The 26052-nt window shown below is 42.5% G+C and overlaps 1 protein-coding gene across 1 annotated transcript in view; it reads left to right on the forward strand.

The window, feature by feature from the left end:
- LOC145394183 (uncharacterized) overlaps nucleotides 1-26052 on the forward strand; it is a 272780-nt gene that overhangs the window by 234008 nt on the left and 12720 nt on the right. Inside the window, exon 13 of the mRNA XM_080268165.1 lies at nucleotides 4053-6091. Within this exon, the coding sequence (XP_080124291.1) occupies nucleotides 4053-6091 (2039 nt within the window). The remainder of the gene's footprint in view (nucleotides 1-4052; nucleotides 6092-26052) is intronic.

The following is a 26052-nucleotide window of genomic DNA, read 5'->3' on the forward strand; positions in this document are numbered from 1 at the left end:
CCTCCTTTATTGATTTGAATTATGGCAAAATGATAAGAAATAGCATTAAAAACAAGCCTGTGAAAAGCAAATCACCCAAGGGGTTCAGAGTGGCAGTGTGGAATGTGGGTAGTTTGAATGGTAGAGCGGGGGGATAAGGAAGCTGGTGGATGTCTGTTGCATACAGGAAGTCAGGTTCAGGGGAGGATCTGCTAGAATGATTGCTGGGAGGGACTTTAGGTATAAGGTATTTTGATGCGTAATTGTAGATAGATATGGTGGTGAGAGTGTGCAGGTTGAGGAGATAAGGGTGGCATGTGTCATTAATGTAATGAGAGTGAATGAAAGGATTATAGCAGTGAAAATATTGTTTGGTAAACTCATGAATTCAGTTACATTGGTGGATGCTCCACAGGCTGGCTTGGATGATACAGAAAAAGTTAGAGTCTGAGATGACTTGGTATGTGTGGTTGGAGGTATGGGGGATGATAAGATGGTAGTTTTGGGTTGGGATTTAACTGGTCATGTGGATAAAGCAGCTGAAGGATATGAAGGGAGTACATGGAGGATGCGCATATGGTATGAGGAATGCAGAAGGGGAAAGGATACTCGAAGCTGGGGAGGCAATGAACATGATTGTGTGCAACATGCATTTTAGGCAAAGAAAGAGTAGGATGGTTACACATGAGTCTATTGGTAATAGTAGGCAGACTGATTATATCATGGCTAGGAGGGCTGATAGGAGGTTGGTGAAGAAGTTAAAGTTATAGGGAGCGAAGACTGTGTGCAGTAATACAGATTCCTGATATATGACATGCTGCCTAAGGAGTGGGTGGTGAAGAGGAGGACCTGTATACTCAGGAGGAAAATTGGAAGGTTGAAAAACTAAGCAGTAAGGGATGCCTTCTATAGTGAGATGAACAGAGGAGTGGCTGAACGGGAAACTGTTGACAGAAGTGTTAATGAATGGTACTGCGTTCTCAAGAACAGACTCTTGAAAGTTATTGATTCAGTGTGTGGATGTAGACATAAGGTAACATGGTGGTGGGGTGAGGGCGTAGAAGCTGCAATTAAGGAGAAAAAAAGACTGTCAGAAATGGAAATGGGGTGGTAACAGAGGGGAATACTTTGTTGCCAAGCTTAGGGTTAGAAATGAGGTACCGGTATACAGGATCAAAATCAGAGTCTTTTACGGGATAACCTAAATAATGATAAAAGAAAGAGCGTGGTACTTAAGGTGGCGAATCAGATGAAGAGAGAAAACAGAGATATTAAAGGTGAGCAGTGCATGAATGTGTGAAGAATGTTGAAGGAAAGGTAGTGGTGAACATTGAGTTTTTAAAGATGCCTGGCAAGAACATTGTAACCAGTTGCCGAATGAGAAGTTTGACTGGAACAGAGAAGGTTAGGAGTCAGTGGACCCAGTGTTTGGCCCTAGGTTGATGCTGCTACTGTGAGCAGGGCAGCAGGCAGGATGCAGTTGGGGAAGGTGGTGGGTGTGTCTGGTTTGATTACTGAAATGTTGAAGGCCTGAGGAGATAGAGAAGTGGGTTTGGTTACTGATTTGACAAACTGAGTTTTATATGAGTGTGTTGTCCTGGATGAGTGGCTGAAGAGAGGGACTGTATATGTGTATAAGAGGAAGGGTGATACCCTGAAAAGAGGAAAATATACAGGCATAAAACTTTTGAGCTAGATCATGAAGGTAATGGAGAGAGACCTACAAGGTATGAGAAGGGAAAGAGTGAATATTGATGAGATGCAGTTTGGGTTTTTGCCTGGCAAAGGGACCACTGATACCATGATCATTGTCCGACAGCTTCAGGAAAAATATGCAGTATAGGAAAGGAAAGGGATCTGTACTTTGATATTGTTGATTCAAGGTCTTTGACAGGGTCCTTAGGGAAGTGGTCAGATGAGCAGTGAGAAAGCCTGGAATTGAGGAGTGGCTAGTTAGAGTGGTTATGGCTTTGTATTTGAGTGCTTGCACCCAGGTATGAGTGAATGGAGATTTGATTAATGATTTTTGCATAAATGTTGGCATGCATCAAGGGTCAGTCTTGAGTCCCTTATTGTTTGTCATGGTGCTTGAAGCTTTCTCACATTACTTTAGTGATGGACTCCCATGGGAGATGTTGTATGTTGATGACTTGGTGTTGATTTCAGAGAATGAAAGGAAGCTGGAGGATGGATTTGGGAAATGGAAAGACAGAGTGGGGCATGAGGATTTGAGAGCTGATAAAACAAAAGCGACAATATCTGGGACTGGTGTCAGTACTATCAAAGCAGAGGGAATGTGACCATGTGCATTTTCCCCAAAGGGTGTGGGAAATAACTTCTTGTGCAGTAATTGTCATAAGTGGGTGCATAAGTGATGATGTGGTACGAGAGGTAGACTGTGAAATAATGCTGATTTCGTGTATGTGGTTTGTGTTGGGGAGAGCATGTAGAGATTGTTAGGCATGAAAGGATTGATTTTGCTGAAGAGTCTCCTGAGTGTGTGGAGGAGTTTTGTTATTTGGGGTACATGTTGTGTGCTGGAGGTGGGGTTGGAGCTAGCTCTGTGGCCAGGGTAAGGAGTGCGTGGAGGAGGTTGAGGGAATTGCTGCTTCTCCTAACATTGAGAGGGCTCCCCATCCATGCTAAGGATCTTTGTATGCTGCATATGTTAGGAGCATAATGTTATATGGTAACGAGATCTGGGCAATAAAGGAAGAGCATATTGGTAGGCTTATACATACAGAAATGACAGTGATTAGATGGATGTGTTGTGCATTTTTGAATTTGAGGCCAGAGGGGGCTAGGGTTGCAATTGAAGAGTTGAGAGAAAGGATGGGACTGGAATGTTTTGTGATCAGGAGGGATTGATTGAGGTGGTTTGGGCATGTTGAGAGGATGGAGGATGACAGTTGAGTGTGGAAGTTGAGAAGTGTGAACGTTGGGGGTAGGGTTGTTAGAGGCATACCGAAAAAGATCTGGGATGAGGTCGTAGAATTGGACCTCAGGGATAAGGAGCTGAATATGGAGGCTGCCAATGATGGAGCAGCATGGAGACCTGCCATTAGGTGACCAAGGACAGTACTGTTACTGAAGGAAGAGGGAGGGATAGGCAGTGATTGTGCAGGGATTGAGCCCTGTAGGGCCTTACTTTCAGATCATGTGGATATACAGCTTTCAGTTGACAAGTGTTTTAAAATGTGCAATCGTGATAGTGAATTTCAGTTACTATACCACTGTCCTCAACATTTACAAACAGGAGTGTGTAATGGTAATTTCTCCTTAAATTCCTTAAATTCTTTTAACATAATCCTTGTAAATAGAGGATTGTTTTGTAAACTAGTTAATTGAATGGTGATTTCATCATATCAAGGATTCCGAGATTAGGTTTTATACATTTTGCCTTAAGTTTTTTATAACTAAATTTAATAAGGCACTTTATAATCCAGTGTATGCGACAGTCTTCATTAGAAAATATCTACTAATGTGCTCAAGCATGACACCTTTCATGTATTTGCATAAAGTCAGATCATTAAGTGGACATTTTAATGAAGAAAACAGTAAGAACATTTTTAACTGTTTCTTAATAAACTGGGTTGAGCTTAAATATTTTAGCAATTTTTTTGCGAACCATCAGTTATTCTTTTGTCTGTTTGAGGTCTTCAGATAGCAAATTACATTCTGTATAATTCTTTTATCCCTGTATATCACGTGTTTTTTCTCTTGAATAGTGTACGTTTTTGTTGCTAATATCTGTTAGACAGCAAGTGAGAATCAGCGAAACTGACTCTCATCATACAAGGATGCTAGGATGAACTAACACCATTCATCTAAACCCTGTTGTAACAAGTGGAGGCTTGTGTGACTCAGCTTGTGTGTCATGCAGCACAGTGAATATCCCTGTATCCACATACAGTATTACTTCCTCTTTTATACAAATAAATACTACATACTTAGGATATAATAGGCTGTTAAAGAATGCTTTTCATATGTATCTGGTTTAGTAACTCAGTTATGTTGTATTGTAAAACTGCCTAGAATTATCATCTTTCTTATTATGGTACTTCCTTGCCCAGGTCCTGAACGACTGTTAACATTGGCGTCGTCGGATTGGTCAGATCAGCAGAAAGAGAGTGTGCCCAATGATGAGAATCGACAGCAACTGACTCAGAGCACAGTGATGGCAGTAAAAGCCCTGCTTAATGCCACAAAGGAAGAGAGAAGCAAGCGAGGGAAATACATCAAATACACCCCGGAGTTACGTGATGAGATTGCCCAGTATGCCCTCACTCACGGCAACCACGAGGCCACTGTGTATTGGTCTCATCGGCTTGGTGGTACTGTCAGTGAGAGCACTATTAGAAATTTTATCAAGACATACAAAAGCTACACTCCTGAGGTCAAAGAGGAAATTGGAAAATTTGCCTTTCAGTATGGTATTGATACTGCCTGTCGACATTTCTCAGAAAAGCTAGGTCATGAGGTCAGAAAAGGATTGATTAGAAAGTTTAAGAAAAACTACCTGAAGAAATTTCCTGAGATGGGAGAAATGGGAGGTGAACTACAGGTTGGAGCAGGAGGTAAACGAAGCGTCAGTCTTTCAGGCACGTCTGCTCGACAAAAACGGTCATACTCCTTGCAGATGAAAGATGAGATTGGTCGATATGCCATGCAGTTTGGTATCACAGCAGCCATCCAGCATTATACAGAAAAACTGCAATTCCCAGTCAAGGAATCTACTGTTCGCAAGTTCAAGAAACAGTTTGTAGACCGTGGCAATATTGCTACTGGGACCACTTCAGCCCCCACCAGCACTGCCAGTGAGGCAGCAGGAGTGGTAGGTGGTGGTACAGTGTTGGCAGATCCTCAGGCCACAGCACCTCAGACCATAGATGTTCTCCATCCATCCCTTTCCGTCCTCAATACCCCAGCCGTCTCTGGTGCGGTCAATGTAAGTAGTGCCAACAACTTTGTTTATCAGCACCCCTACCATCTAAACATGACACCTGGGCCACAGACCAATACAGTATTACCCATGAACCATAACTCAATTGCTTTCCACCAAGGAGGTGTCATAAATCAAGGGATGGGTGCATCTCTGTCTTATCAGCAGCCAAATGCAGCACCAGCCTCATCTGTTATCACCAACCAGAGCTTCACTCACCAGGGTCCTAATGGTTTCCAACAGGGCTATGTAGGTGGTTTTACCCAGGGTGGTGGCGGAGGAGGAACTGTCACTCCTGGTGGCCAAATTGCTCCCTTAGCTATGACTCATACCAGTGTAGCTGCCACAACCATAGCCCATTCCCCTCTTCCCCTTACAATGAGTGGTACCCCTGCCACCCATATCTCTCAATTAAGCCATCATACTGCCACCCCCCAAATTAGCCAGGCACACTTAGCTCAGACATCAGCTGTGCCACACACAGTGGTTGGTGGAAGTCAGCATCCCAGTCACCATCAGCTCATTACTTCGTTCCACCAACCCTTGACTGGCTCTCTTAGCTTTGAAGGTGGTACATTACAAGCCCATACCCAGACAAACCTAAGTAATGAACCCCTCAGCCTTATGAAAGAATCACATGACCAGCCAGCAGGTGTTGCACTGGGTGGACAAGATGACAGTCTCCATGGTGGTGGAGGTGGGGATAGCACCCAGCCCGGGATACCACACATTGGTGAGCAACCAGGCACTTCAGACCAGCAAGAGAGCATTCTGGGCATTGAGTATGAAGATGACTACAGTGATCCACCCACACCAAGGAAGAAGAAGCCAACCAAAGCACACCATGTTAAACCTAGGGCCAGGGTTGCTGGCCTCAGTAAACGAGGTAACTATGCTTCCTACAGTCCTGAATTGCGGGCAGATATAGGAAAGTATGCAGCTGAACATGGCAACTTGGCAGCAGTTCAGCATTTCAAAGAACAGCTGGGCTTTGAGATCCCAGAGAGCACTGTGCGTGGTCTGAAAGATAAGTACCTCATCAAACGTGTACGTGGCAAGAAAGAAGTAGTGTCCATTGGCTTTGCTCAGAGAGGACGGCCCATGAGGCTTGGCAAGTATGATGAAATCGTTCAAGACTGTATACGGCAGCTTGTCAAGGATGGGGAGAAGGTAAATATTGTTCTACAATGTGTATCATAGTAGTAGTAGTTGTTGTTCCCTAGGCAGTCTGGCCGAACAGCCCTGGGTCCCTAAGGAAGGCCACGGCTGAGACCAGGCTTTCCCCAATGAAGCTCTCAAGGAGTGTATGTTGTGTTTTTGGCACAAGCGATTATGTGCAATGCAGTCTTCCTTAATGTGCTTATTAGTATGGGGTGCTGTGTTGCATCCTGGACAGGCATCAGCAGCGGAGTCATTCAGCCTCTTCTGATCACTCAAGAGGGCTAGATAATGCCCACATCTCAGCCTGGCCAGGTGGACCCTGTCCTCATGAGGAAGGTAGGATTCAGAAGGGAGGATATTAGGAGACCTTGCATGCAGCTGTGTGTTGTCTTTGAGTGACTGAATGGAGTGGCGAGTGATTTGAGCATGGATGTGCATCTGGAAGCTGGTTTGAGGCGGGTGAAGGGGGAGAGATCACAGTATTTGTGTATGATATCGTGTGCTGGGTGTTGTTTTGATGTTCCTTGGTGTGTGTGGATGTGCTGCCATGTAGTGTAGCAGATGGTGTGGATTTGTGGAGGCTGTGGCAAGAATTTGTGTGCCTCTCATGTCAAGATGATCCTTGACTTTGAGGACTTTGGTTTCTTGGTGTAGGTTGTCTGTAGGTGTAGTAGCTGTGCAGCCTGTGATTAGTTTTAGGGCCTTGTTCTGCATGGTCCATAGAGTGCTGTAGTGTGTTTTAGTAAGGTTAGAAGCCCAACCAGGGCTTACATAATTCATCACTGAACGTATATATTGTTTGTGTACTGTGGTGTTGTTTTCATTGTTGTGTCCAAATGTTGTATGGACAAGTCCAGTAGTGTACCATCATCATCACTGTTGTCATTGTCATTGTTGTCATGCCAGCCCTTTTAATATCCATGGGTAGAGTCCAGAACGCAAGGAAAAAGTAGGGGAACTGATCAACATCATTCATAATGAAATGGGCCACACACTCATTCACTTACCATTCAAACCCCCAGAATCCTGGCTCCACCACATAAATCTATCTATCTATCTATCTATCTATTGCCAGACACCTCAATCTCATTCGGGGTGCTCACAAACAAATTGCCTCCATGTCGCCCTGTCCCCCGCCATTTCACTACCCTGCTCCCAACTCACAACCCCCTTTCTCATGTACCTCTCCAGACCCCATCCCTCCATCTCATCCTCGGCCTCCCCCACCCTCTCCTCCCCTCCACCTCACTCACATACACTCTCTTCGTCAGTCTTTCACCCTCCATCCTCTCCACATGGCCAAACCACCTCAGTGTATTCCTCCTAACGCTTCATATCACATCCACATCTCATCCCTCCATCTCATCCTCAGCCTCCCCCTCCCTCTCCTCCCCTCCACCTCACTCACATACACTCTCTTCGTCAGTCTTTCACCCTCCATCCTCTCCACATGGCCAAACCACCCCAGTGTATTCCTCCTAACGCTTCATATCACATCCACATCCACACCACAACACTTTTATATCCTCATTTGTCAGCCTGTCTCTCCATGTGACTCCACAGGCTCCTCTTAAATAACTCATTTCCACTGCTCTCACTCTTGACTTGTGTCCTTCCAACAATGTCCAGGCTTCACTTCCATACGTTAGAGTTGGTATCACAATACTGTCATGTAGTAACTTTTTCACTTCCATGCTCACTTCCCAGTTTCTTATCACTGCTTTCAAGGAACCAGCAGCCTTTCTTCCCTGCTGTACCCTTTCAAGCACTTCACCCTCCAAACCTCCATCTTTACTCATCACACTACCCAAGTACTTAAACGTACTCACATTTTCCAATTCCTCACCATCCAGCTTCGCTGTACATTCACTGACTTCACCTCTCTCAGAGACCATCACTTTACTCTTCCCTACATTCACCTTTAGATTCCGTTTCTTACACACTCTACCACCAAACCTTGTAGCTCCCCATTGTCTTCACTCAACAACACAGTATCATCTGCCAACAACAGTACAGGGAGTTTCCAAACACTACCCTCTCTCACCAGGGCCACTCCAACATCCACTACCCTACCTTGTACCTCTTTTATTACCCTGTCCATGTACAAATTGAACAACCATGGAGACATGACACATCCCTGTTTCAACCCAACCTTCAAAGAGAAAAATTCACTTGGTTCACCATCCACACGCACTGCAGCCTTCGCACCATCATACATACTCTTCACAGCATTCAACAACTTCCCATCTACTCCATATATTCTTAATACTTTCCACCATCCTTGTCTATCCACCTTGTCATATGCTTTCTCCAGATGCATGAAAGCTGCATACAACTTCTTTCTCTTCTCTAGAAACTTTTCCACCAAAGATCTAAGAATGAATATCTGATCTACACAACCTCTTCCCTTCCTGAAGCCTCCCTGTTCTTCTCCAACTAATTCCTCTGTTCTTTCTCTAACTTTGTCAATATGTATCCTGCCATACACTTTTCCTATTATACTAAGAAGACAAATGCTCCTATGATTACCACACACTTCTTTTTCCCATGTTCCTTTGTACAACGGAATAATTATACCTGACTTCCAATCCTCCAGGACTCTACCTTCCTCCCAGGTCAATCTGCACATCTTCCACATCCATTCTACTACTATCTCTCCTCCATGCTTCAGCATTTCACCACACACTCCATCAATTCCTGGGGCTTTCCCCAATTTAACTTTCTTCATTGCTTCCACAACTTCTATCCTACTGATTTCTTCCTGTCTTCTCACCTCTCTCCTTCTCCCAGCCATTCCCCAGCCACTTATACTCACATTACTTCCATCCTGTATGTTCAACAATTCCTTAAAATGTTCTCTCCATCTGCTCACTTTTTCTCCCTTCTCCACTAGTAATCTACCATTTTTATCTTTCACTCCCCTGCTAACTTCACTTCCACCCTGTCTTACTCTCTTCACCTCTTTCCAGAACATTTTCTTACAGTCCCTCCATTTTACACTCAAATTCCTCATCCACTCTCTTCTTACTCTCTCTTACCAATCTTTTCACCTCTCTCTTCCTTTCTACATATAACTCTCTCTTCCGCCTCTCTACTTCTTCCACGCCCCTATTTCTCATCCATTCATTGTATGCTTTCTTCTTTTGTGCCACAGCCTGTCTCACCTCTTCATTCCACCACGCTGTTCCTTGCACCACCCTCCGTCTTTTTTCATCCCACACACCACATCACGTGCTGCACATATTTCTTCTGTGAATATCCTGCACACACCTTCCACGTCCCCCATCTGCTCCAATTCATATTTGGCCAATTGTTCCTCCACTTCTCTCTTATATTCTGCCTTTTTCTCATCCTCTTGTAACCTTTCCACTCTCCTTGCAAAATACTCCTTCTTCCCGTCCTTCCCTTCCTGTATTTCTCCATCTTATTTGGATCTTGATTCTGGCCACCACCAAGTAGTGGTCAGAAAGTCCACTCCCTCATCCACACACACATAATCAATCATTGCCTTCCTTTCATTCAGTTCACCACCCACCCTTCTCATCACTCGCCATGTATACCTGTGGATCATTTTATGCCTGAAGAGGGTATTGGCTATCACCAACCCCCTCCCAGCACAAATGTCCACTAATGCACTGCCATTCTCATCTATCTTAGCAGGCACATCCCACTCACCAACTATTCCATCCACCTTCATATTCCGTACTTTACCATTCATATCACCGATCAAAAACACTCTCTCATTCCTTCCAAACTTTTCCATGCACACTTCCACATTTGTCCAGAACTCTTCTCTCACTCTGCTTGCACGATCTTGCGTTGGCGCATACCGGTACATGCACACTATCGCCCACATTTGTATTCCAACTTTCAATCTTACCCACACAATCCTTGACCCAACTGATCCATACTCTCTTATGTTCTTCTTCCATCTTTTACTCACAACTATACACACTCCTTCTTTTGCCCTCTCATTCTCACCTACTCCTGCACATATACCCCATTCATACTCCCATTCTCTCACACTCTCACCTCTCCATTTAGTTTCATTTACTCCACATACATCAACTTTCGCACCCTCAAGCACCTGGACAATCTCTTTCTCTTTCACCTCATCATTCGCACCTCTTACATTCCATGTTGCAATTACCATGTCCTTTTTCCGGTCGTTGGTCGTCATCTTTTGGTCAGTCCTTGTCTGAGGCTTCTTGTTTGTATTTTTAGTTAGTTGTATTCTGGGGAGGGGCACTAACCCCCCGCCAACCCTTTTAGCTGCCTTGTACGACAAGCAGGGATACTGGGGGAGTATTCTTGAGAAACCCTACTACCCCCAGGGGGGTACATTTCATAATTAACCAGTCAGACAGAATCAAGCTGTTGACTGCTAAGTTAAGCAAGGGATGCCATACCTTTGTCAAACATTCCTCCATACGAAATTCACTTATCCAACTTGGTCCTTTGCCAGTTGCCTAGCCTCATCAGCCTTCATTCCTTTCTTTTTAGCATACTTATTTACCGTGTATATACACTCTGTGTAGGGATGGCACCAATGCACCCATAAGCCCTAACAAAGTACAATCATTCACAACTCCCAGACACAGATGTATTAATATTTTTAAGCATCTAGCTGTATTCCTCATGTTTGTTTATACCTAATATATCTCTTTAAGTAGCCAGAACATAAAGGAATGCTAACTCACTGAAACACAATTGACAAAAATCACAATTTCTCAGTATTCTTTCTTCTTCCCCATTTGCTTCATCTTTTTTCTTAGACCTCTCTAACTCTGTAATTGCAAAACTAATCACCTTGTTTTTTCACAGAGAGATTTTATCCTCCACTAAGTTGGAAGCATGCCCAAAATAATCAAAGGTCATGGGTCGGGAATAGGTCAGCTTTTACAGTAGTGATTCGATTTAACTGGACTTGGTAGAAGTGTAAGGGATGAACAAAGGGGAAAGTGCTTCCATCTTGAGAACAATCAGTCAGAATTTAAGGTCATAGGATAGTGTCATACTTTCAGCCTTTTAACTAAAAAAGTTGTTATTTAGTGTAGGTTAAACTTGGTGGAAATATTTGAATTCAGCCATAGACTGTCTATGTATCTATCTATTGCCAGACGCCATAATTCCTTAAGGGGTGGCCATTTGACTTTGAATTATTTATTTTACGGGGAGGGGCACTAACCCTCCACCATCCCACTTGTTGACACGTAGGGAGCACGTATGATTTGGTGAATTATTCAGTTTAGAGAACAGTAGAATAAAGGTAAAGATCACAGGGCAAGGTCAGTTTAAACACATTTGATTGAAATTGAACCAACCTTCAGTGAAGTGTTAATGGTCACACAAGGATGAAGTGCTTGAAGTTTGAGAAGAATTGATATAAAGTTAAGGTCACAGAGCTAGGTTAAAAGTTTGGTCATAGACAGGGTTTAAAATAAAGTCCATTTCTGAAGTCACATGAGAGGGCTTCAGATACCATGATAATCTACAAGGGGATCAAGACTGACCTCTTATGCACAACAGCATTCACAGCAATCTCATCATTCAAATCTCCATTCGCCCTTACCTGAGTGTGAGCACCCTCATACATAGCCATAATCACCCTAACCAGCCACTCCTCAATCCCAAGTTTTCTCATTGCCCACTTCATCACCTTTCTGGGGACTCTGTCAAAGGCCTTCTCCAAATCAGCAAAAACAAAGTACAGATCCCTTTTCTTTTCGATATAGTATTCTTGAAGCTGTTGAACAATGAATATGGTATCAGTGGTCTCTTTGTCTGGCATAAACCCAAACTGCATCTCATCAGTATTCACCCTTTCTCTAATCATACCTTCTAAAACTCTCGCCATTACCACCATTATCTGGTGAGAGTGAGTTGCATAAATGTAATGGGTAGAGCCAAAAACTGGTGACTGTCAGATTGGTGAAAGGATGTTGCCAAGGCCTCCCATGGAAATAATTAATACAGAAAATGCCTGACTGAGGGGGGGGGGGGGAATCTGTCTATAGTTGAAACCATTGAAAAAAAATCCCATCGATAATAAAAGAGTACTGTACAAGTATACCCCGGTTTAACGATGCAGTTGGTTAAGTAAAAACCCAGTGTTACTTAGGGTATCATATCTCAGGGTAGATTTAACATGTGAAGTATAGGAATGCGATTTTGAGCCGTGGGTTTCCCTTCAACCAAGTCCCAAACCCACCCAAAGGAGTCCATAAACAAGTTTAAAGCCAATCTAGATGGCCAAACAGCTGTAAAAGAAGCCAACCAAAGCCTAACACTCATATATAACTCACTAAAACCAACAAATAAATTTTGAAAATCATCAATTATGTCTGGAAAAAATCAAACTTAGGAAACTGTACCCAAAAATGACAATGTTCACCCCACCTATAACTAAAACACTTTAAGTCTAAAAACAGTTAAATCAACCTAAACACGCAACTTTAGCCTAAAATATAATCAAAATCGGCAATAAAAATAAAAACCCATCGTTCAACTGGGGTTTGGCCATCTTTAGGCCGTGTATGGTGGTATTTCTACCCCCACCACTAAGCCAAGGTATCACACCTAGGGGTATTGAGGTATAACTGTATAAGCAGTTCATTGCATTACGGCCTTGGTCACCTAATGGCAGCTCTACATTCTGCTCGATCTCTAGCAGCCCCTCTAGGCGGTCCCTTATCCCTGAAGTCACATTCTGTGATCTCATACAAGGTTATTCTCAGTCTGTCTTTAGCAAGCCTACCTCAGTGTTCACACTTTTCACCTTCTGCACATGCCCAAATCATCTCATTCTACCTCTTCTCATCACATCACTAATACTGTACATTCAAGTCACATCCTTCCCCTCTGCTCTCCATTGGCAGTCCTAACCGTACTGGATGGTCTGTCATTCAGGGACACATTACACATTAATGTAATCATTTTTTACACATTTGAACATACAAAAATCATCCCCCATCACTGCTCATGCCATACCACAGCAATCATAGCATTGCACTCTTGGCACATGCTGTATACGAGGATCCCTCGGCACAAATTGAGAGCCCTCTTGATGTCAGGAGAGGCAACAACTCCAGCATATATCAAGTCCGTCAAAAACAAAACTCCTTCCCACACACAAGAGATTTTCCAGCAAGAGTAAACATTTCTTGCCTCTCTGCTTCCGTATGCTCTCCTTCATATACTGCATGCACTAAACCAACATTATTTTGTAGCCTGCCAGTAATACCACTACATCTCAAATGAACCCACTTATCACAAACATGGCATAAAATGGAGTTACTTACCACATCCTTGTGGCAAACTCTTCATGGCCACACTCCTGCTTTGACAGTACTTCCACCTGCCATGGATATCCCCCCCCACCCCACCTTTTTTTTTCTAAAGAGAAAATATTGGCCAATTTTGAAATGAAATCAGTAAGACACACTTAATTACAGACCAGTATCCTATCCTACATTAGCATTTGTTGCGAATATTATGAAAGAAAAAAAGAAAAAAAAAAATTGACGTGTTCTAGAAAAAAAGGGGGCATTAACAAGAAGAACAAATTGGATTCAGGGGGGCTTCATTTTGTGGCACCAAACTGCAGAATTTTTACAGCAGAGTGGAGGATATTGTCTAAGGAAGAGGGGACTGTTTAGAATATCTGTACCTGGAGTTGAAGAAGGGTGCCTCACAGAGGACTGCTATGGAAAGTAAAAGTTCTTTGAGGGGGAATGGAAAATTGCTGAAGTGGTTGTTGAACTACAGTATATGGTGGGAAGACAAATGAGAACAGTTATAAGGGTCAAGCATTTTTTAATGTAGCAGGGTGACTGGCAGAATCACTTAGTGTTTGTGTGTTGGCTTCTGATATGTCTTTGATATACAGTATAGAAATGACATGCTAGAAGACTTAGATAGTTATGTGAATGTGTTGGCAGATCATGCAAAAACTTTGAAGTTCATCCAATATGATGACAGCTCTAAAGAGCTGCAAGATGATTCAAACAAATTTTGCTACTAGAGTCGGACTTGAGAAGTGGATGTCATTATGTATTAAAAAAAAAATAATAATAAAAAAATGGAAGTGCAACACTTGTACCCACCACCTGGTCTAAGGGTCAAATATTTGACATTCTCTCAGATTGCTTCATTCTGGTCAGACTCTTAACCCTTCCTCTGGGTTTAGTTCATATCTAATTCAAAGTATTGTATTTTTTAGTTGACTTTGCCCAGCAACCTTGGTGTTTAACTTTTTGAGGTTATACTGATATTGGTTTATTGTTCTGAAAATTGAATTTTTATCCTTGCTTTAACCTGAACCCTTCAACAAAGTTTGGTCTGCATTGGGTACTGCATAAGTTAACCTTAACCTTTGACCTCTTTTTCACAGAAATAATAGGTCAGCCTCTCAGATGATCCTTAGTGCTGTAACTAATACAATACACCAAAGTGATATACAGTATTGCCTAGTGGTCACGTGCAATTTGTCACAACGGCATGGGAAGCAATTCCATCTTGTGCAGTGTTTGTGATAAGTGGGTGCATAAGAAATGTTGTGGTATTAGAGGTAGACCGCGAGACAATGCTGATTTCATGTGTGCGGTGTGTCGGGAAGAGCATGTGAATATTGCCATGCATGAAAGGATTGAACTTGCTGGTGATTATCTTGGGTGCATGGAAGAGTTTTGTTATTTGAGAGATATGTTATGTGCTGGAGGTGGGGAGCTAGCTCTGTGTCTCGACTGAGGAGTTGTTGGATGAAGTTCAGGGAGCTGTTGCCTCTCCTGACATTGAGAGGGCTGTCAGTGCTATGGGATCTTTATATGCGTCATGTGTTAGGAGTGTAATGCTGTATGGTAGTGAGACCTGGGCAGTAAAGGAAGGCTGAAATGTACTGAAATGGCAGTGATTAGGTGAATGTGCAGTGCGTCTTTGAGTGTAAGGCCTGGGGTGGCTTAATTTATGATGGAAGAGTTGAGAGGGATGGGACTCGAGTGTATTGGTGTTGTGATAAGGAGAGGTAGATTGAGATGGTTTGGACATGTGGGGAGGATGAAGGATGATAATTGGGTGCAGAAAGTGAGAAGTGTCAGTGTTAAGGGTAGGGTAGTGAGAGGTAGACCAAAAAAGACCTGAGATGAGGTCATTGAGTGTGACTTTATGGTTAAGGGACTAAATAGGGAAGCTGCCAGAGATCGAGCAGCAAGGAGAGCTGCCACTAGGTGACCAAGGCCGACACAAGCAAGCATGTTGGAGCCTTCAAAAATGAAAACGAACAAACAGGTAACATTCCTGAAAAACCATTTGCTATGCGAAATTTCGTTCTACGAATTCATTATAACATGGGTTAAACGGAGTTTTTCCAGGACCCAGATTTTTCCCCCATCCACCCATATTAACCCCCTTTTTGCTCAGTCTGAATCAGTATTTGTGTATTTTATGACTCCCCAACCTTTAGTCCACAACTTCATCTACTGTATGATGTAACATGCAACTGGCCAATAAAAAACAGGACATTTGGGCAGCATGATGACAATAAATGTTGCACATGTGGCGGTGAGGTACTGTTGTATTTTGGATGGAAGGGTGGGAGTGAATAGTGCATGTTTTCTCCATTGGTGGTGCTGTGGTGGAATAAGCCTACTGAGTGTGTGCTTGGTTTAAAATTCCCAACGGAAAAAAATTTGTTAAAGCAAATTTTGGTGTTCGTTAGGCGAGTGAAGGGTAGTGAAACCCGATCTTTGTTAAAGTAAATTTTCGTTGCCTGATTATTCGTAAAGTGGAGGTTGTTGCCTATATTTATATTTTTCCCGTTACCGAACCAATACTGATTTTGACTGTTGGTATTGGGATATTGGATACAGACTATCTATCTATCTATTGCCAGACGCCTCAATCCCGTTTGGGGTGGCCACAAACAAATCGCCTCCAAGTCACCCTGTCCCCCGCCATTTCACTGCCCTGCTCCCAACTCACACACCCCTCTCTCATATACCTCTCCACCCCATCCCTCCATCTTATCCTCGGCCTCCCCCTCCACCTCACTCACATACACTCTCTTCGTTAGTCTTTCACCCTCCATCCTCTCCACATGGCCAAACCATCTCAGTGTGTTCCTAATAACGCTTCCTATCACATCCACATCAACACCACAACGCTCCTTTATATCTTCATTTGTCAGCCTGTCTCTCCACATGACTCCACAGGCTCCTCTTAAATAACTCATTTCCACTGCTCTCACTCTTGACTTGCGTCCTTCCAACAATGTCCAAGCTTCACTTCCATACGTTAGAGTTGGTATCACAATACTGTCATGTAGTAACTTTTTCACTTCCATGCTCACTTCCCTGTTTCTTATCACTGCTTTCAAAGAACCAGCAAGCTTTCTTCCCTGCTGTACCCTTTCAAGCACTTCACCCTCCAAACCTCCATCCTTACTCATCACACTACCCAAGTACTTAAACGTACTCACATTTTCCAATTCCTCACCATCCAACCTCGCTGTACATTCACTAACTTCACCTCTCTCAAAGACCATCACTTTACTCTTCCCTGCATTCACCTTTAGATTCCGTTCTTACACACTCTCTCAAACTCATCCACCAAGCCTTGCAGCTCCCCTTCATGTTCATTCAACAACACAGTATCATCTGCAAACAACAGTACAGGGAGTTTCCAAACACTATCCTCTCTCACTAGGGCCACTCCAACATCCACTACCCTACCTTGTACCTCTTTTATTACCTCATCCATGTACAGATTGAACAACCATGGAGACATGACACATCCCTGTTTCAAACCAACTTTCAAAGAGAAAAATTCACTTAGTTCATCATCCACACGCACTGCAGCCTTCGCACCATCGTTCATACTCTTCACAGCATTCAACAACTTCCCGTCTACTCCATATATTCTTAACACTTTCCACAATCCTTGTCTATCCACCCTGTCATATGCTTTCTCCAAATCCATGAAAGCTGCATGCAACTTCTTTCCCTTCTCTAGAAACTTTTCCACTAAAGATCTAAGAATGAATATCTGATCTACACAACCTCTTCCCTTCCTAAAGCCTCCCTGTTCTTCTCCGACTAATTCCTCTGTTCTTTCTCTAACTCTGTTTATAAGTATCCTACCATACACTTTTCCTATTATACTAAGAAGACAAATGCCCCTATGATTACCACACACTTCTTTTTCCCCTTTTCCTTTGTACAAGGGAATAATTATACCTGACTTCCAATCCTCTGGGACTCTACCTTCCTCCCAGGCCAATCTGCACATCTTCCACATCCATTCTACTACTATCTCTCCCCATGCTTCAGCATTTCACCACACACTCCATCAATTCCTGGGGCTTTCCCCAATTTAACTTTCTTCATTGCTTCCACAACTTCTATCCTACTGATTTCTTCCTGTCTTCTCACCTCCCTCCTTCTCCCAGCCATTCCCCAGCCACTTATACTTGCATTACTTCCATCCTCTACGTTCAACAATTCCTTAAAGTGTTCTCTCCATCTGCTCACTTTTTCTCCCTTCTCCACTAGTAATCTACCATTTTTATCTTTCACTCCCGTGCTAACTTCACTTCCACCCTGTCTTACTCTTTTCACCTCTCTCCAGAACATTTTCTTACAGTCCCTCCACTTTACACTCAAATTCCTTCCAAATTCCTCATCCACTCTCTTCTTACTCTCTCTTACTAATCTTTTCACCTCTCTCTTTCTTTCTACATATAACTCTCTCTTCCGCCTCTCTACTTCTTCCACGCCCCTATTTCTCATCCATTCATTGTATGCTTTCTTCTTTTGTGCCACAGCCTGTTTCACCTCTTCAGTCCACCACGAAACATTAAAATGCCTATTATTGAATATTTCATTCATTGTTTTGGCTGATTCTCTTTGAAAGTGTTGTTTCATTGACAGTTTTGCAACTTAATAAAGAAGAGTTTTATTGAAAACCGTTAAATGTTTAGAGCAATAATTGAGTGAGTGGGAAAGGAGAGAGAAAAGAAAAAGCCAAAAGCAGTTAGTTGAAAGCGAGGTGCAAGGCACTGCAAACCCGTCCCCGGTAGTCATCTTAGTGCTGATGTATAAACACAACAGGATATCAAGTCAAAGATGCCACATATCAAATTTGGAGTAAATCCGGTGAAAATTGATGATTTTATGCCCATTTGAAATTTTTGGGCCGACCCATCTGACATTGACCCCCCCTACTGCTAGCTGGGAAGTGACCCCCCTGATGTAATGAGGTATGTTATAGGATGCAAATTTGAAAGATGCACCTTTAGGTTTTGGTGTCATGTCGATATAACGAATTTGAAAGGAGTTATAGTGAAAAAATGATTTTGCCGGGGGGGGGGGCCTACAGCCTGGGCCTTGGTCCAATTTGCCCCAAGATTTAGTCAGGTGATCAGAAGGTCATAGCCGATCATCCCTTTATTTTTTTAGTTAAAATTGCACCAATAGTTTTCACATAAGGTTGTTAACAGACAGACAAACAAACAAACAGACAAACTAAGTGAAAACAATACCTGTCCCCAAGCCCCTCCATGGCAGGGATGGGTGATAATAATTGAGTGAGTGGGAAAGGAGAAAAAAAAAAAAAATAGGCCAAAAGCAGTTATAGTCGTGGCGTACGACTTTGAGGTAGTCATTATCGTACCCTGGCAACCTACCTTTCAAAAGTGCGTCCCATTTCGTGTATAACATGAGATGCAAGTGATTCGTTTATAATATGTTCATGTATAATAATACAGTATTCATGTATACTATATTCACGCATAATAATATGATTCGTGTATGATATGATACGAAATCAGACGCACTTTTGAATGGTAGGTTGCCAGGGTACGATAATGACAACCTCAGAGTCGTGCACCACGACTATAGTTGAGGGTGAGGTATACTATGTACTGGTGTGTGTAAGTGTGGTGGCTGTGTGGGTTTATATATGTAAATAGTGTACACACACTGTCAAGTTAAGCATGAATTGTGTTCAACCATTAGTTCTAACATCCTTTATTTAATTGTAATGTGTACAATCACTCTTCTCACTATAATCTAAATAAAGAAGTGATATACTGAATGTACCAATAATAAGAAAGAAGGCAGTAGATGGGTGATGTAAGGGGACAGTAACAAAGATATGAGGGGATGACCGTAATTTTACCATCACTCTTCTCACTGTAGTGTAAATAAAGAAGTGATTTACTGAATATAATAAGAAAGAAGACAGTAGGTGGGGGCAATAAGGGGACAGTAATTCTGAGATGAGGGGATGAACAACATTTGCAACCTCACTTAACCCCTAAAGACCACAAATTTCTCAGAGCACCTATACCCAGAACCACAATTAGGGTCCGATTTTTCTACTTTCTTGGATTGTAATTTTTTTCTTACAGATTTCAAGAGCTTGAATTTACACACCAGAAAATGTATATCTCATGCTCATTTGTTCAATGGTTACCGTACTAGCTACCATCAGAAATAAAATCTACCCTTGAATCTTTCAGAGAATGGCAGACAAACGTAACTGTAAACAGTGTAATATATATTCCTAGGCACAAAACAAGGTGAAATAATGATCAAGAAGGAAAGGAATGCAGTACCAGGAGACGTGACACTCGCACAGGTGAAGAGTGCTGTGAAGCAGCTGAAAAATGGGAAAGCAGCTGGGGTTGATGAGGTGTATGCACTGTAGTGGAGAGAGTGGAATGAAGTGCTTGTTGGAGATAGGTAAGAAGGCATGTATGAGTGAAACTGTGCCAGCAAAGTGGAAAAAAGCTGTGATTGTACCCCTGTACAAAAGTAAAGGTGAACGAAGTGAGTGCAACAAATATTGTGGCATAAGTTTATTGAGTGTGGTAGGGAAGGTATATGGAAGAATTATAACAGAGAAAGTAAGAGAGATCTCAGAAGTCCTAGTGAGTGATGAACAGGGTGGCTTTGGGAATGGCAGAGGTTGTGTGGGTCAAATATTTGCAGTGAGACAGATAGCAGAGAAGGCTTGTGAGAAGGACCATAAGGTGTTTATGTTTATGGCATTCATGGATCTGGAAAAGGCATACGACAAAGTGGATGGAGAAGGATTGTGGAAAGTTTTGCGCATGTACGGTGTAGATGGTAAGCTTATAGGTGCCGTCAAGAATTTTTATGATGGTAGTGAAGCATGTGTAAGAGTTAATGGACATTTAAGTGAATGGTTCATGATCAGTGTGGGCGTGCGACAAGGTTGTGTGATGTCCCCATTGGTGTTCATTGTATGTATGGATGGGGTGATGAGAGATGTAAAAACACGAGTAATGGAGAGAGGGATGGCTTTGGTAATGGTGATGGATGGAATATCTCAAATTTGTTGTATGCTGATGATCCAGTACTGCTTGCTAATACCAGACAAGAACTTGTTAGGCTAGTGCAAAGTTTTGCTGACGTCTGTGAACATTGTGCCTTGAGAGTAAATGTAGAAAAGAGTAAAGTGATGGTTATTGAGGGAGAAGGTGGCTCCCAGTGCAATATTACAGTGAATGGAGAGAGACTGGAGTTGGTGAGAGTTCAAATACCTGGGTACAGTGACAGAAAAGAGAGGAAAATGTGCAAAAGAAGTAGAAAGTAGAATGACACAAGGAAGAAAAGTAGCTGGTGCAATGAAAGCTTTGATAAAAAGCAGAGGCTTGAGTATTGCAACTGCACGTGGTGTACATGAAGGAGTGTTAGTGCCAGCTTTAACATATGGATGTGAGATTATGGTGTGGCATGAAAATGAAAAGTCAAGAGTAAGAGCAAAGGAGATGGGACTGCTGAGGAATGTATGTGGAGTACAGAGGTGGATAGGATGAGAAATAATGTGATTTGTGAAAGATGTGGAGTGAGGAAGTCAGTGGACACCAGAATTGAAGAGTGTACTGAGATGGTATGGTCATGTGGAGAGAATGGATAACAATAGAGTGGTGAAAAAGGTATATCTGAGCAAGTTTGAAGCAGGGAGAATGCAAGGTAGGCCAAGGAGAAGGTGGAGAGATGTGGTGGATGAGTGTGTGTAGATGTTGGTGAGGCTATAGAACTGACAAGAGATCGAGCTGGCTGGATGAATGTTGTGAGGATAAGTGCATGGTCAGGGATTTGGGACCCATTTTTAACGTGGCAGCATCTGGTTTGACTCGATTGGATATGTTTATGTGAAGCTACAGTACGTGGTGAATGTTTTTGGCGTAACCAATGGATCCAGGACTCCGGCGGCTTGAATGATGAGTGAGTGGAGGTGTGACCCATTGGATTGGGCAAATTTGGGCTGACTGGACATTGCTACTTCTCACCCTGCCCTAGGGTGGGAAAGTAGGTCCGGATGATGATGATGAAAGGAAAATAAAGTTTATACTGGTGTGTAGCAAGGGATGTTTTTACTTTCTCAGATTGTAATTTTTTTCTTACAGATTTCATGAGCTTAACCCGTACAATCCCACCGTCAGCTTAGTGCCAACAGTAAAAAAAAGTCTCATTTAATCCCACCGACGTGATGGTGCCGACAGCAAAATTCGAGCCCTGTAGCATCTGAAATTGCTTCAGTCTAGCTAATTTTTTGCTAAGGAGTACCTTAACATATTGGCAACACTGTGCCCAAGCACTTGTAGCACTGAGTTCGGTTCTGGGCGGGTGGGTAACATTAGTTGGCCACAGTCTGTCATAGCGTCAGGATGTTGCGTAAAAGTGTCTGGGTTTGGGTGGGTATAGAATTGCAATAATGCCTGGGATGTTACAGGTTAAATTTACACACGTGAAAATGTATATCTTGTGTCAGATGCCATAATCCCGCAGGGGGTGGCCATTGGACTTTGAGTTATTTGTTTTATGGGGAGGGGCACTAACCCTCCACCAACCCACTTGCTGACACATAGGGATCACGTATGGTTTGGTTGTATGGTTACCACCCAGCATTGTAAACGGTTTCTTGGCTTACAGGAAACCATTTGGCTTGTCACTCAATGTAAAGCCACCTGCAAAGGAAAGAAAAGCATTAAGAAGTGACAGGAAAGATGGGAGAAATAGGAAGAGAGGAGGGCAGGCACAGAAAAAGAAAGATAAAGGCTAAGGAAGAAGTAGGCAGCACTATATCAAGTGAGTGGATGATGGTTGCCACCATCTACCACTCATACACACACACACACACACACACACACACACACACACACACACACACACACACACACATACAGAATGGACGTGTCTTGACTGCTCCCAGGCCAAGGCTCAGCCACCGCTGCAAACCTTAAGTAGTTTTCAGAAATTATGTTTGTCCTGTCTCCTATGGTCTTGTTTTCAGTTTAAAATATTGTAAGTTAATATAGACTTCCAAAAATGTAAAGATTTCTTGGCAAGAGTATACATGAATGTTTGTAGTATTTTCGGTAACAGCTGTTTTGGTACTGTATTTGTAACCAACCTCAATCATGGCCGAAAATGTAAACACGGAGGGACTTGAATTTCCAGGACTTGATAGAAATACTAATGTCATGGATCTGGTTAAAACATGTATTATGAGGATTGGTGAACTTGAAAAGAAAGTGGAAAATCTAGTGTTAAAAGATGTGTCTGAGAATACGGAGATTACTATACAGAGTCTGATCCAGTCTAATGAGACGGCGAATGAAGAGATCAGAAATTTGAAGCGTGAAAATGTTGAATTGAGGAGAAAACTAGAAGAGAGTACTAATAAAACGGAGAAGGTGAGCCATGTATTGGAAGAGCATAAGGCAAAGTGGGCACACGTAGAAGAAGAACAGAAAGAAGTGGTCAGCTTAAGAGAAATCATCCAGGAAGAAAGAGAAATGAACAAGATAAAATTGGAAGAAAATGTAGTGAAAATACTGAAGAAAAAAGAGAAAATAGTGAGAGAAACTGTAGAAAGGAACAGATGCGTTGTGATATTTGGAAACAGGGAGGAGGAATAGAAAGTTAGATCCGTGAGACTCGAGAAAGACACGAACCTGGTAAGAGGAATATTAGGTAAGATTGATCCCGAAGGAGACAAGTGGGTAAAAGAAATTGAAGACGTAAGGAGAATAGGGCCTTATAAGAAAGTTGTCAGCAGAAAGTGTAGTAGATGATATACTTAAAGTGACCTGGAAATTAAGCAAAGAGGCAGGGATGGAAAATATTATAATAAGAAAAGATCTGAATGAAGAAGAGAGAGAAGTTTTAAAATCATTGAAGGAAGAAGTAAAGAAAAAAAATGATAGGAGGACAGAGGAAGAATGTAACACTTTATTTTGGAGAGTGATGGACATGAAAGTAAGGAAGTGGTATTTAAGGAAATAGAAGTGAAGGAAACTAAGGGAGATGGCTGTGAAAGATCAGAAGTTGAGGAAGTGATACTGACGGAGAGTAGGAGAGAAGAGGGTATAAAAAACATTAAAAATAATTTGAAGGTGATATATACTAATGTTGATGGTTTAATATTGGCAAGGCTCGAAATTAACGATTTCTTGAGAGAATGTGAACCTGATGTCATGTGCTTTGTAGAGACCAAATTAAGAGAAGATATTGATGTTCATTTGGGAGATGGTAAATACAAACTGTGGAGAAAAGACAGAAAAGAAAAAACGGGAGGAGGAGTGACGATAGCAGTGAAGAACAACATAAATGTAGATACCGTGGAAATAGGAGAAGGCAGGGCTGAAGTGATATATATGAAATTAAAAACTGGAGAATATGTTAAGAGAGATATGGCGGTAGTGTATGTTCCCCCCAAGACGAGAGCTTGGAATGATGACGAATACCAGGAGATGTTGTCATATATGGCTAGCTATTTACAAAAAATAATTGAGAAAAGCAATTATATAATTTTGGTGGGTGACTTTTATTGTAAAGAGGTGAACTGGGAGGAATGGTACTCGGGAGGCGGCGAGGATTCGTGGGGCACTATGTTATTAAATATAATAATGAATAATGTGATGACGCAATGGGTCAAAGAAGAGAGACGGTTTCGAGGCGAGGACACACCAGCAAGGTTAGATTTACTGTTTACCAAAGAACCCGATGTAATAGAATCATTGAAATATCTCTGTCCTATAGGAAAAAGTGATCATGTGGTCATTGAGTTCCACATGATAATAGGGAACGTTGAGCCAAGAGACGAGCTTCATAGACAGGGAAGATACAACTTTGGGAAAGCAAATTTTACAGGATTGAGAAACTTTTTTGAAAATGCGGATTGGAGAAAATTCAGAGAAACAAGAGAGATACAGAGGAAGTGGGATATCTTTCTAGACCTCTATAATTTGGGAGTGGAAAAATTTGTACCAAGAGTAAGAGGGAAAGAAAACAGGAGAAAGGAGTGGTTTAACCCGCCCCATCCCGATGTTTTCTGGGCAGTGGTATGCCCCAGTCCCGACATTTTTGGACCTCTTTTTTTTTTTTTGGCTCAAACATCCGCTTTTGGTGAGAAACATCGAAAATTCATAGAGAAATCACTCACCTGAGGTTTAAAATACTCGATTTAGGTACGAGTACTTCCTTACCTGACTGGGTTTTCTAACAGGCTGGCGCCAAAGAAAACGAGTTCTGTGGGAGGGTAACTATTTTATCCACTCATAAACAGTATTTATTTATTTACTTGGTTCGAATTTATATGTAGTACAAGAGTATATTGGTTTTCAAACAGTAATATAGGCATTATAAGCATTGTTTCACTCACTAACCCATCACCATTCATGACCTTTTTTTTTTTCCCCACATTACCTAATCATCATTTCTGACTGTTTCTTCCTCTGATGCTATGTAAACTTTGTCCTCCACATTGTCATCGATTGGGGAATCACTCTGGCCCTGAATGTCTTTATTGGCCAGGTCACTGGTAACAGGTGAATTGCCGAGACAATGGTGTGCAGGGGGGGGGGGAGGTTATGTGGTGTAAGGCATTGTCCCTGCTTGGCATCTTGTAGAGGAATAGAGAAGGTGTCCCGTGTATACGTACCAAAAATCACTCGCGAAATCACTCGCGAAAATTGAAAATTGTGCAAATTAGGGACCTTGCAATGTTGCCGCGTTAATTCACGTCGCCGGGACATGAATGCACATCATGTGTGGACATTAATTCACGTCGCCGGGACGGCGCGGGTTAATAGAAGGTGTATGATAGCAAAAAAAGAGAGAGATAAGGAATGGAACAATTGGAGAAAGAGAGGTAACAACAGAATAAAGGAAGAATATACCCCCCCTGGGGGTAGGGGGTTTTCAAGAATACTCCCCCAGTATCCCTGCTTGTCGTACGAGGCGACTAAAAGGGTTGGTGGTGGGTTAGTGCCCCACCCCGTAAAAAGAACTAACCAAAAAAGAGAACAAAGTGCCTCGGACCCGGACGGACCATATGTTGACGACTAAGGAACGGACGAAGGACATTCTTAGGGTGGGAACGTGGAATGTGAGAGGAGTGAATGATGAAGTGAAAGAGAGAGAAATTGTTCAGGTGCTTGAGGATGCAAAAGTGGATATATGTGGATTGACTGAAACTAAATGGGAAGGTGAAAGGGTGAGAGAATGGGAATAAGGTTTAGGTATATGTGCGGGAGTCAATGAAAATGAGAGGGCAAGAGAGGGAGTATGTCTGATGATAAGCAAGAAGTGGAAGGAGAATATAAGAGAGTATGGAACAGTGGGTGCAAGGATTGTATGAGTGAGGATGAGAGTAGGTATACAAGCGTGGGCGATTGTATGTGTGGATGCCCCGACAGAGGATCAAGTGGCAAGAGTGAAAGATGAGTTTTGGGCGAGTGTAGAAGCGTGTATGGACAAGTTTGAGAGGAGCGAGAGAGTGCTGTTGATTGGAGACATGAATGGCAAAGTTGGGAATGTACGAGTGGATGGAGTGGTTGGTCAGTGGGGTGTGCCAGCTGACGTAGATGGGAATGGAAGTGCTTTGGTGGACATCTGTGCTTGTAAGGGGTTGGCAATAGCCAACACCTACTTTCGGCA

The sequence above is a fragment of the Coenobita brevimanus genome, chromosome 26, assembly GCF_032717465.1.
Source record: "Coenobita brevimanus isolate Jiangsu-jjx chromosome 26, ASM3271746v2, whole genome shotgun sequence".
NCBI classification, from domain to species: domain Eukaryota; kingdom Metazoa; phylum Arthropoda; class Malacostraca; order Decapoda; family Coenobitidae; genus Coenobita; species Coenobita brevimanus.